General features: G+C 36.4%; 1 protein-coding gene across 4 annotated transcripts; it reads right to left on the reverse strand.

The window, feature by feature from the left end:
• Positions 1–1017: 1017 nt before the first annotated feature.
• Positions 1018–5812, reverse strand: LOC147518258 (type IV inositol polyphosphate 5-phosphatase 7-like). Of its 4 annotated transcripts, none has more exons than XM_086590148.1 (13): positions 5105–5812; positions 4831–4899; positions 4618–4705; positions 4429–4533; positions 3713–4337; positions 3388–3581; positions 3133–3241; positions 2858–3006; positions 2493–2742; positions 2289–2402; positions 2023–2075; positions 1324–1650; positions 1018–1233 (listed from the first exon to the last, which is right to left on the reverse strand). In XM_086590148.1, exons 1-9 carry the CDS (start codon positions 5214–5216, stop codon positions 2514–2516), a joined length of 1680 nt encoding a protein of 559 aa, XP_086446274.1. In that variant the 5' UTR covers positions 5217–5812; the 3' UTR covers positions 1018–1233; positions 1324–1650; positions 2023–2075; positions 2289–2402; positions 2493–2513. The 4 variants fall into 4 exon arrangements, with proteins under 4 accessions (XP_086446274.1, XP_086446276.1, XP_086446275.1 ...); XM_086590150.1 differs by having other exon boundaries at positions 2289–2385; positions 5105–5691; XM_086590149.1 differs by having other exon boundaries at positions 2023–2078; positions 5105–5691.
• Between the last annotated feature and the right edge of the window lie 7739 nt (positions 5813–13551).

Raw genomic sequence — 13551 nt, forward strand, 5'->3', positions numbered from 1 at the left:
AATCAATCCTAAAGCTTAAATTTATATTTGATCAAATGCGCATAGTTGCACGATCAATGGTGTGCAGCTTGGCGTTTAGAGCATGACTAAAGTGTTACTAAGGAGTTCCTTTCTTTTATTGAAAAAGAAATTACGGAGTATGATCGGATTATGCCATTGATATTGCGTAATAAGTTTCAGGCTTTCCGTTCACTAGTTCATTTTGTTAACTCTTTTTTGTTTGTTTGTTTTGGAATTGTTGCATAATTTATAAAAAATTGCAACATCCTTTTTTTTAGCGTCAATTGGATATCAATCAACTTCATATTTGGTTGTATCATTGTATGCTTTAGTTTACTCTATGTCTCTATCATATTTTTGGTCCATTTTTCATTACTAAGCCGATGTCCACTTGGAAATTACAGGTGGTGTATAGGTTGACCTATAAATTGTGGTGAAAACAATGTTTTTGTTTCTTCTTACCTAGAAAATATCACCCACCTGTTAAATGACACGTGTTCCATGGCCAATGATTTGAAGTTATCAGGAACAAAAATGTTTTTTGAGTGTTTGGCGATGAATAACGTGCCCTTAAAATAAAGTCAAGAAGGTTAACCTCACTTTTGTACTTCACTGGTCTCTTGGAAGTGAACTTACAATTCTTGCACAAATTTGTTCATATTACAGTTAATTGGATAATAATGAGCTGAACACGGGTCGTTAGGAGCTAGATCCTTAAGATAACATCTAAATGTTGGATATATGGTAAACAAGCCCTCTACTGCTCATTATAGGTTTAGTAGAGGAGATGAGTTGAAGATAATTCCTATTTCTTTCTCTGCTTAAAGATTCTGCAACATAATGAGTCCCTGTCATACCTATGAGCTCTTTTGTGTTCTTTCCTATCACTCAGCTTTTATATTTCAAGCATGACAAAGGAGGAGGAACAATTGAGTAGTGGAGAGAATAATCAAGCTAAAATAATTTTTTCACAGCAAAATCATAGGTGTATCAGAGCAAAAAAGAGTATCTCAGATCTATCATAACTAGCTTGCTTTTCTCTTTAAATAATAGTACAACTGCATCTTCTCTTTGTGATAATTACAACAAAAAAGAGACATGTCCATATCCTTATTCTCAACCTACATCTTCTCAGTTTATAACAAATTATTGACTAACCAGATTCTTTACAGAAAGAATGATTTGGACACCAAATGAATAAATAATCCAGTTGATAGGTCTTGCTAGGTCATCCTGCATGGCCAAGAAAAATTGTTGTAATGATGCAAGTGTTATTATTATTATCATAAGTTACACACTAGGAAATTCACAACCTTTTCTTACCTTCATGAAGAGGGCAGGATTCTTCAACTGGTTAATTGAATAAGGCAACCAAACTGAATGATTATTTGCAAACTAGGGACTTTTGCTTATGAAACTATTTCTGAGCTGCAATGTATGGGGTTGGTAATTGAAAAGTGAAATATGTACGTGTCCAGACGAGGTAAAAAAGAAGTAAGGTGGGACTGTTAAGCCGAAGGTAAAGAAGGTGTGATTCAAGGATTACAAGCCCACCATTTTGAGTAACTACGAAAAGGAGAAGGAAAGAAGACAATTCCTTTTTAGCTCAAGGTCTCTATCAGTCTTTGAGGTAGGGTTTTTTTTTACAACCTGCAGTCAAGGACCATTAACATTTAAGAATAGAGACAAACAAGAGATTGGGACCATTAACTCCATAAAAAGATACAAGCAAGTAATGAGCACATTGAGAAGAAAATGACATCTACAACAGAATTTTCTTCTATTTCTATTTGAGAGAGAAGCATTGGAAAGATGACTAAAATAACCAACATCCGAAATTTGCCATAGCAATCCAAACTTGTGACTTGTTATAGATTCAAATAGAGTGAACTGTGGGATCTATCTTGTTTGAACCCGAAAGCTACCTTATTAAGGTAGCGGTTGCTAGCTACCCACCAAAGGATACAACAACAAAACAAAAATAAGAACAGAAATCAGCAGTAAAGAGAAATTGGTTGTCACCTGTTAGCTGAAGGAGGATCTATTTCAAGGGACTCTGGACTTGTGTGGCATACCTGCTAATACCAACAATTATGAATACGGAGGAGCATAACTAACTCAACAAAACAGAGGGGAAAAAAAAAAAAAAAAAAATATATATATATATATATATATATATATATATATATATATATATATATATTTATTTTTTTTTAATTTATTTCCACCACCCCCATATATATATATATATAGCTTCATTATTATTATATTCCTGTTGAAGTCCATACCGTATAGAATATCCTTAAAACTATGGAATTAATGTACCATCCACTGGAATCAGTACAACCAATGCCTTCCAGGACTCAAAATAATGAGTTTCTCCACCTGAAATTGCATGGTTTCTTATCCACCAAGAACAGAAATAGTTAATACAATTAACACTAAAAATTCAATAGCAATAAGGTAGAGAGGGAGAGAAGTTAAGAACATACTTAAATAAAGCTGTCCCATCTCTAGAAGAAATTTAGATCAGCGTATCCGTGCGTATAGTAGGGCAACAATTCCTCAACCTCTACCCGGGAGCTAGAGCAAGTCATGTTTTTCTTATTCCGTCCGCGATTGATTGATTCAACCTCTGCTGAGAAAATACTGTAAACTGGTCTATGATCTGAGAATCTCGACTCTCCACGCACGTATGATAACTGATGGAGACCTCTTCCATACCACAAAATACGATCACACCTTCTCGCACAAGGAAATAGCTAAATCAGTTTCCAAAGCATTTCACTCATGAATTTATATTGAAAATCCAAGTGAATCTATCCCTGGAGTGTGTTTTAAGTGGCAAGTATCTTACCATGCAGGCGTCCTTCTCTTCTCTTTAGAATGCATATCATCCCCTGCATATCGGTCTGAATTATTTGAATATTTGTATGTGGGTGGAAAATATATTCTTCCTTCACTCCATCCCCCAAAGACACGACCCCGCTTCTGTTCTATCCGTAGCTGCCAATATATCAAACCCAAACTTCAGATTTACAAGTTCCAGAAGTAGGAAAAAAAAAGTGCTATAAATCTAAAAATGAAATAGAGGAAGAAGGGGTCTTCAGTAAGACAGCATGTATAACTTGCCTGATCATTTTGCAGCAACGCCCTCCAATTGTGCATCTCAACAAGTGCTTTTGCAGAACGATAAGAGAGGGCAATCCTATAATTCAAATCTCCAAGCCATATTATCCGACTGGACCAAGAGATACACCAGTTAATATATGAAAGCCAAACCCAATTGCGATAAGTATTCAGGAACAGAAATTCTATTAGGGCTCTGACCACAAGAACATTTAAACTACAGAAGTACTGATTACCAAATTGTGGAAGAAGCCTTACTCATGCTCAAGAATTGTTTCAGGAGATTTCACATCCCCTCGTCCATGAACACGTGGAAACCTTGTCTTTCTTAGTATCTCCAAGACATCAGAGTTTCTTCGCAGCTCATCTCCTTCCTTCTGTCCTGATGTTAAATGACTACACACAAAACAAAAGCTCGTCTGGTGCAAGGACATACTGATTGAGATGGAGCCCTGCAAAATCAAGTGTAAAGCCGCAACATTTGCTTAGTTCTTCGTAGTTGGTTCTGAAAATTCTAAAGTAATATCCCCTCAGAACATTCTCACACCATACAAGACTCTTGAAATTCATTTAAACAAAGTACCTTATTTCCTAGATATCCCATTAGTCCTCTACCAACACAAGATACTTTAATGTTTCGAGCAGCATCTGTTAGATCGCTTCGTACCCACACCGTGAGAAATATTCCAACCATCTGCTTACTGGCAACCATGCTGTACCTTGAGTGTCCTGAGGACCTCTCTCTGTCCTCCATGGAAGTTGATCCACCATAACACATTGGCGAGAATACAACAGTACTTGGTGAATCTCCAGGCCCACTCTCATCATCAGATGATCCCCACCTGTAATTGGGGTCACAATCGCTTGGTCTGGGACCGAGAATAACCCGATCACAAACACTGTATCGCCTATCAAGACGAGGTTGTGGAAACGACAAGTCACTGTCCATTCTCAAACTCCGACTCAAGGACTGAAATGATCGGCGATGGAAGAAAGAAGACGACTTCTGCCTTGTTGATCCTTCAAAATCAGCATCCAATTCACAGACTGGATCAGGAACAGGAGATGGCGTCTGATAGCCCCCACCTCCACTTGCGCCAGGGAGATTGTTTAGTGTTTTTCGAATAAGATCCATCCATTTTCTGGCCGGCGCATTGTCTTCTGATCCCAAAACATTTCCAGCATTCAAAGGAACAATTTCCTGAAATCTGGAAAAAGGAGGACTTCTTTAAGCCTTGTGCTTATTGCAAGGATGAAGAAATTGCATGGTAAAACAAAAATGAATAATAAAAAACATACCCTAGAACATAAATATCTGCTGGAGGTGAAGTATGAAGCCAATCTTCAAGGTTTAAATAATTTGGTGGAGACTTTCCACCCACATTCCATGTAGCAACAAATATACTACAATCCCCCCAAAAAAACAAAAGGTAATAAAAAAATCTCCAAAACTAAACAAAATCAGAATGAAAGAAGAACACAATATACCTGTAATTATGTACATCTGTAGCTTGAGCTGCATCTGGTTCAATCTTCCCTCGGCGAACTCGATCAGAGGTCCTCTTGTTATATCTTTCTGTACAACAGAGGAATTAGAGGAACAAAGTTTAAAAATCAAAGGGAAAGAAATCACAAGTCTCTTATACATGTTTTATAATGTGCATGTAGTCCAAATCAATTTCAATGCTAGTCTAATTATACCTGTTCTACTTTTCTTGACTGTGCATGTCTCCACCACAGTGTAGCTGTTCCTCCATTCTCCACCTCCACCTAAAAAACAAAATTCCATCAAGTTGTTAAAGCCATGATTACAATCACCTAGAATGCACCTAATCCCACATTTCTTAATGCTACCATAAATCATAAACAAAGAAAAGAATTCTAACTGGAATTACCTACAGAACCTCAAATCAAGTCTTCAACCACTACAAAAATAAAAATAACCAAATTTTCTCTCTGAAATGAAGACACTAACCTTCATAAACATCATCTGCATGAAATTCTTCAGATTTGCTCTTGATATTGAACCATTTCCTAACAAGACTTTTAGACCAAGAGAGCTTTTTCTTCAAGTTTTCATCTCTCATTGTTCCCCTACTTCTTCATACAGCTCTTCACTTCAATAAAGATTAAGTCTTTCCTAATTTCTCTTCAAAAGGGTATTGCCCAAAGTCACTTATAAAAAAAAAAAAAACTCTGGGGCTTCTTCAAACTGACCAGAAGATCAAAGAGAATAAGCTCAAGTATCTTAAACAAGAGCCAAAAAGGACCTCTGGGGTATGCTCAAATTCCTTTAGTTTTATCTATTTATCCACTCAATGTGACGAAATGATAAAGAAAGATGTGTACTTCTCTATGTTACTGCTTTCACAGTTAGAAGAATCCAAGAAAACCCAGCAGCAAAAAGTCTCTAAACAAAAAATGTAAAAACATTTACTTCTGTTTCTCTTCAGAGTACTTAAGAGAAGGCAGAGATTCAAAACAGAGAAGAAAGAAAGAAAGTGTAACGTGGAAGAAGAAAGGTGGTGTGAGATTCTTCAAGTTAGAACAAGACAATGCAATGCAGCAGAGTTTTTTTTTTCCTCGTTCTTTAGTACATAGAGAAGTGTTAGAATTTGAAGACACAGAATAAAGTGCAAGAGAGAAACTCTCAAGGCTTTTTTTACACAAAAAAACCAAGACTAAAGCTTAAACATGGGACTTAAGCTGCTTATATATATTGGTCGGAAAAAAAAACAGACCATTCCTCATTTTTGTTTCTCTCACATGCCCAAATTACCTGCCCATGTATATTTTCTTCTTTAAAACACCCACCTGCCCTTGCCCAAGGTCAGCAAGGATTTGAGTCCCTTGACTATGATCAGCTAAGAACCTAACTTGTACTCTTCTTCTCATTCACATAATCACATGAAAGGCAAAGTAGTAGGAAAGAAGTTAAATAAAGATAAAGATTTGGTTTGTGGGGGTTTTGGGTTTTTTTCTTTTTGGTATTTAATGTTTTTAAGTTTCTTGAGAAGCAAACACACACAAAGACCAAGTTAAGTGTGGTCTTAAGGGGTGTGTTTAAGTTGAAAATGTTTTTTATGTTTGTTATGGGAATGTTTTGGAGGGAATTTTTGCATGGGGGAAAGTAGGATTTGGAGTTGTTCAATGTTGGTTTTCTAGGTTTTGAAGATATAGAGATTTTTTCTAAGTTCTTGACCTTAACTTTAGTGGTGTATCTCCCCTCAAAGTAATAGTTTGTTGCTTTCTTGTGGAACAATGTGTTAGTTTGTTTGCCAAGTTATAACTTTCATTGCCTGGGTACTAGGATTTGTTGAACAATTTTGAGGCTCACTTTGGCTCAATCTAGACCATTGTCTTAGGCCTCTAAGGAAACTAGGGCAATTCCCCCAATTTTAAGCTCTCGGGGTTCTCCACATTTTAGTAAAGTTCTTAGAATCTAATAGCTTTGAGTGAATGTATGGGTTAATATAAGTTTTTGTGGATTCGTATGCCCTCATTGGGAAGGGTTTAGATAGCATAGGTTTAGGATCTTGTAGGGCTATCTGGGTTCTTAACCACGCTTGTTCATTGGGGATTGTTAATTTACTTAACTAGAACAAAGTAATTTCTTGGTTTGAACTCTCTATGTCCAAATGAGCTTTCAAACACATGCTTCATATGGGAGACTGTAATTGTTTTCTTAGTATAGTCTTAATGTTCAAATTCTAAGCTAATTAGCAATCAAGTAGTGAGTTAGTTTATATGTTTAAGATAAAACAAATAAATAAATGGACTAGTTCTGTCTGAGGGACGGCGAAAAAATCCAAGATCCATTCCCTTAGAACCCTACCATTCAGATTACCAATGGGGATTCATTCCCCAAACATAACTTCCACTAGCATAGTGAAGCTTCCACTAAAATAATAGCCATTTGGGTCCCTAGTAGAAGAGGTGACTTAACATATGTAATTAGAACACCAAAGACTCCATAGTAGTCCAATTAGAAGCTTGTGTGTTTCTTGACATGGACTCCCTAAGAAGCTTATGTGTTAGGTGGCACGGCTCCAGTAATCTTTTGTTCTTTGACTTGTATGAAGATATGCTTTTCTTGTCACAAGTTTAACTAGTGGGGCTTTTTCTATCAAGTTTATCTAATCAGTGTGCATATATATCATTTAAGTGGTGTTTTGTTTTTTAGTAAATTTAAGTGGATTTTGATGGGCTTATTTGTGTGATTGTAGACAGTTTAAGTCGCTCGCTTCCCTTGATATGGACTAAATATTACACAATCATGAGATGGTCAAGACTACTTTGAGAGAGGGGTCGTTAGACATCTGACTAAAGTGCAAGACAGGACCCTACAAGCCCAACCTTGGTGGCTCATTAACTCCACCAAAAATCAGACATACTAATTTAGCTCAATTGGTTCAAATAAACTGCATTTGCCACATGAATAACCACTAACAACAGCAAGTAACAGTAACAAGCACATTATATCTGAAATCATGTTGCTTTTATCAGTTCTAATCTTCAATTTCAGTGGTTTGAAGTATTGAAAACAATGAGCCTTCAGTTATCAGAACTTATAATTCCAAATAGGGCACTTACGTGCAAAAATACTATGGCGATGAATAGCATGGCAACATAAATGGTGTATCGATCGATGGAGGAAATAACAGAGTCGAAGTGCAAGTGTGCAACTTGGTATCGCGTTTGAATTATGCACAAATGTCATCAGAACAAATTGTTTCTTGTGTCTTTATTTGTCTATTAGTTCAAGGAGCAATTCCAGATTAATGAAAATTGGATTAGATGTTCACCATTATACCTAAAGCTAGAGTAATTTTCTAATTATATTTATTTGTTTAAATTGTCCCGTAATATGATCTAGTGCAACTCATATCAATTGCAATTAAAAACATTGACAATTAGGCAAATGAAAAATATAGACACAAAGAAAATAAATATATCAAATGCGAGCAATTGAAAACTCAAATAACAAAATCAATATATTCAAGAATATCAAATGACCTTCGGACGTTGAACTAAGAGTCTCAATTCGTAGTTGTTTCCGTCGTACTTGACTAATTTTTCTGATTATCATTTGAAATTCTAATTTGTCTATGGCCCTAGACCTTAGTTGAGGTCACACAGGCAACTTAGTTTTTCTTCTCTCTTTTTTTTCTTTTTTGTTGTAAGTTTACAAGTGGGGGTGTCCAATATACTTTACACGAATGAGTAAAGATTCATGGAAATATATAGCTAGTCAACCATTGTCAAAATAAATGGAATCTAAAAGGGACACCATTGAATTGAATTCAATAAAGAAATAATGAATTTATGATTCCCAATCTCCCCCACACAAACTCATCCCCTGTTACACGCCACTCAGTACGGCAACTTGTAGTCATCACTATATTATTACGAAATGATCTTAGCCCTCCAAAACATCCAATCGTTTGCCAAGTCAAAATGCAGTTATGCAAGGAATCTCTGTAATTTAGCTGCTTTTTATATTCATGTATATAACAAAAACTTACTGTACCGTCATACATAAACTTGTTACCAGTTTGCTTATTTTGTTTATTTGTTGATTCCTAGGATTATATCTAATCAGACGAGCAGAGCATGCAGGCAAAAGTGCAAAACACATGGTTTAAAAAGGTTCCCTTAATGGATATTAAGCAGTAATTGGGCATGGGTTACACATGCAGTTACACCAAATTTTGTATTGTATATTCTAATATTCGTATGAACTCTGAAGATTCCAAAGCTGTTTCCATACTCCACTGTGAGTCTTCTATGCAACTTTGCTGACGTACTGCATTTTCCGTTTGTATCTAACTTAATATACTGGAAAATGAAAAACAAATAAACATGTTTCTAAATGGTAGATTATAATCATTATATTTGTTTTTTTTTGCTAACAGGGTGCCTGGGCCAGCTTACGCACATCTTAACTAATCTCAGAACTTTTGTTGGAAATTTGACCAAATATTGCCTTGCCAATGATCTCGAGAGGAATCGAACTAGTGACCAATGAAAGCAAATCCAAAAGCAGACCAGTTATGGTACCCCTCAAAAATTAATTATTTTTTTATTAACATGTAAGAGGCGGCTGAACTAGCTTATTTGATCAACCTATATATTACAATAAAATTACAAGACCTTAAGCTTAATTAAAGATGTTTTTCAAGTGCTTCTTCTAACCAGAATCATTTATTTTAGGACTGCAAATTAATTACAACGTCTAAACTTAGTAATGGAGGGTCGGAGATTGCGTATCATATTGTGTTTGATGGTTTTACCTTAGCTGAATGCCGAATGGGCCCTGATGAACCCACCCTTAGCTAGTGCCTTGAAGTGTAACATACAAAAGGCCGTTAATTAGCAATATACTGATCAACATATATATTATATATAAACAAACAGATCGAAAGCATGTGATGCCCAAATTTTCTTTTGATGGTGCAAGCTAGTGATATCAATATATAAGCTAGGCCATGGCCTGGTCTAAGTATGATCAAACTCATTCTTAATTCTAATTTAGAATAAGTATGCCCGTTATATGAACTCTATTTATATGAACTCTATTTATACGAATTTTAAAAAAACTCTATTATAAAAAACAATAAATTAAAAACTGATTTTTCGAGGAGATGTTTTCTCCACAATATAGACCATCCTTAAATGAAATCAGCACATTTAAAGATATCTAAATGTATTAAAATTAGCTTGCAATGTTATAAAATTATCTAATGGTGTAGATTTTTCAAATTTCAAAATAATTTTTGACAAGATTAAACATTTCCGTTTGGGCTGATTTTTTGTTGAGAGATTCTCTATTATGAGAAGACTATTTTCACAAAAAACCAGCCCTCAATTCATCTTATAAATCCACTTTTAGTGGTGGAGTTTATTTAGAGTTCATATAACGGGCTCGTATAAGAGGTTCTACTATATAATAGGGATGTCCATCTTGCCCGAAACCCACCCAAAACCCAAACAAATTACCCGCACCGAATCCGACAAAATCCAAACCCGAACCCAAACCGAAATATATAGGATAGGGTTTGGTCACACTCTCTAAATCTGGACCGACCCGAGTCCGACCCGATAATTTAGCCCTAAACCCGTTAAAAGGGCTAAAAAACCCGAAACTGAACCCAGACCGAAATCGAACCACAAATCCAATTTCAAACTTTCAATTGCATACTACTAATCTCATATAAAATAGTGAGTTAGATAAATATTTAGATTATGATCTCATTCATATTTACAATGATGAGTTATTTAATATATTGGATTATGAAAAAATTTATGTTGGGATTTCCAATTTTTTCAGTATTTGCACGTGATTATGTGTCTATAGTTCATTCCGAGTCTATATATTTTTAAATCATATAAAATAATTATGTCCGAGTATAGGTGATAATTACTTCCAAGTTCATTGGAAATTTTATTTTGTTTAAAGGATTAGTGGATAGCCGAAGAAAGAATAAAATGTAGATATATATTTCAAATAAATTTTTTTATTGTTTTCTTTCTTCATTTATACCGGGCTTTATCCTACCCGAAATCCGAACCCAAGCCCAATGAGTATCCGAAATATAGGGTTAGGATAGAGTTTGGTCACACTTCTTAACAAAATACCCGATTCCGAATCCGACCCATTGAAAACGGATCCGGATTCGGATAACCCGATACCCGTTCAAAACCCGAAAAGTCGGATTCGGGCCGGGTCGGATACCCGTTTGGACATCCCTCCCATATCAGTAAATTTTGATAAGGCAGAGATAATATTAATTCCCTTGTGAAGATGTTACAAAATCTATCACCGAATCGTACTCACAAGCCAATCTAAGAGAGTATATCACTGCACACATTCATATCTTTGGTTTGTAACTTAGGCCAAGTATCTATCATTCCATCTTATGTGGTTTTTTTTCTTTTTCTTTGCAGCTTTAAACGCTTCTTAGAAGTAAGAACATCTAAGCTTACATTGCACTGTTCTTTTTTCTTAGACTAGTTCTCGTGCAGATTTTACCCATTTCAGCTATTTGAGTTAGGTACCATGGGATGGAGCTTTCATCAGAAGTCATTTTCTAGACCTTGGCACAGAAACTAAGGGCCATCCATGGTTCCAAAGCAGCTTTCCTAGATAAGTCATGAGTGTATAATTGTGCACAGATAAGCCTCTGATGTAGACATGTATATGAGGACGCGAGCTGCTGACCCTCGTGCAACTTTCAAAATGTTACTAATATAATAGAAAGTCGTAACGCAGACATTGGACGATATGGACTTCTAAGTTCTAACGTTTGTTCAGTTTATGGGCCCTGTAAGCCCATAATGATTTGATCTTAACTTAAGTTCCTGAAGTGAGTTTTTGAGGTAAGCGACATATTCCGAACTTCGGACTGCTAGCAAATGCGAAAACCAACACAGTCCAACCTTTGTGGCTTCCCTTACATGAGAGATGTACCAAATTTGTGAAGTGACCCAAACGGTTGATGAAACGCACATTTGTCGCTCAACTGAAGAGCTATACTAGGAAGCTTTAGGGCAAACTGAGTTTTTGCGCTGAATTAGTCTCTCTTGGAGCTTAGCCCAATTTCAAACAAACTTTTTTGCCAAGCAATTTTCCCACACTTTCCTTAGACGAACTTGTTCCTGAAGAGGAAATGGGCCCATGAAGAGACACTCAAGTCATATAAATATATAATACCATACACTTGTATTTCATTGAGGAGAAAGCAGTAACTTTCCTGCATTTTTGTTTGTTCATATGAGGTCAATGAGTGCTATGTTGAAGCCAATCAAGGACACTACAATAAGGAACTTCCCTAATATGATACTAGTGGCAGCTTCACCAACATAATATATAAGACTACAAAACGTACCAGTTTGTTTATTAAGAGCATAAAATGAATGTAGCTTTTCCTTTGTGTTGAAAAAGGTAAATCATTCTGTTGTGCATGCAAATATAATTTAGTAGCTCACCAACTTCACTTCATTGACATCTTCATACAGGTCCTTTTCTCTTCCTTGACTTCATGGCTTCATCACATTCTACCTTACCTATCAATAGTTCGTGTCCTTGTCTACGTACATTTCACCATCTTATCTTCGTTTTGAGCCTTAACATGCAGTATTCTTTAATTAGCAGCATTTGACAGTACCATTTGTTGGAATCTCCAATAAGTATTTCAAAATACTTGTGTGTTGTTTAGTCCCACATTGGTGAACCACCACTAGCAAGTGAGGTATAATAGTGAGGTATAAGAGAAATTCCTCCAACATAAGGACGTGCCCTTAGGGTACAAAGGCTTTTGTGTTAGGAGGGAGGACTCACCCAAAGCCACACACGCGCGCCCGCCCGCCCCGCACCGAGCAGAGTCGTGTCGGGTTCGGGCTTGGGTTGTCTAGTGGGTAGTGGATTACCAATTGCTCGGCTAGCTAGAGTTCTACTTCGAATTGGTTTTGTGAATCCAGAGGCAGAGAGAGATAGAACTCGATAGATAGAGACATAAGTCGTCTTCTTCTTTCTATATATCGAGAGAGACGAAAGTCGTCTTTATTCTTTCGCCTCTATAAACCAGCGAATCCAATTCAAGAGAAAACCAGAAATCGTGAATACTCTATAAACCTTCATCCCACTTCTCAGATCAGAGATTCACACCTATTCTTCTTCTCTTCTTCCTGTCAGCCGCCAGAGAGAGTTATATTGCTGTTCTAGAGGGTAGTCTGTTCTAGTGCAAAGTCAGGCTGCTGTTAACCATTGAATCCTGTGAGGAAGACGCCACTGTTGCCTTTCTGCACCATTGGAAAGGGCGAAATCTTTCCTTAAGGACAGCCTAATCTGCGCCTTGGTTATTACATATTATTCTGTCCTTGTCTTCTATTGTTTTTTTTTATCTGCTTACAACAATCTTAAGGAAAGAACAAGATGTCTACACCTGTTGACACCACGCCGATCAAAGAAACCAATTCTGGAGTCATGGAAGTTACTTCGTCTATGAGAGATGCTGCACCTCTACTGAATGCTCGCAACTTACCCAATGTGTCAAAGATTGAATCCTTCAACGGTTCACACTTCAAGCGATGGAGAGAAAGGGTGTTCACAGCCCTAGATGTACTCAACTATGCAAGGTATCTAATCGATCACAAAGACCCATGGAGGGTTCTAATGATTTCGAAAGAAATCAAGCTGCTTGGCTCAATGGGAATAAGGTATGTCGTCATGCTATTTTGAGTACCTTGTCCAATGAAATTTTTGATATTTATTGTTCAAATAAGAATGCACATGATATATGGGAGAGTTTGAACAAGAAATACATAATAGAGGATGTTGGTACTCAGAAATATGTTATTGGGACTTTTCTAAAGTTTCATATGAGAGATATAGATGTAACGCCTCAAATCCATGATTTTCAT

The sequence above is a fragment of the Coptis chinensis genome, chromosome 2 (genome assembly GCF_015680905.1).
Source record: "Coptis chinensis isolate HL-2020 chromosome 2, ASM1568090v1, whole genome shotgun sequence".
Classification (NCBI taxonomy): domain Eukaryota; kingdom Viridiplantae; phylum Streptophyta; class Magnoliopsida; order Ranunculales; family Ranunculaceae; genus Coptis; species Coptis chinensis.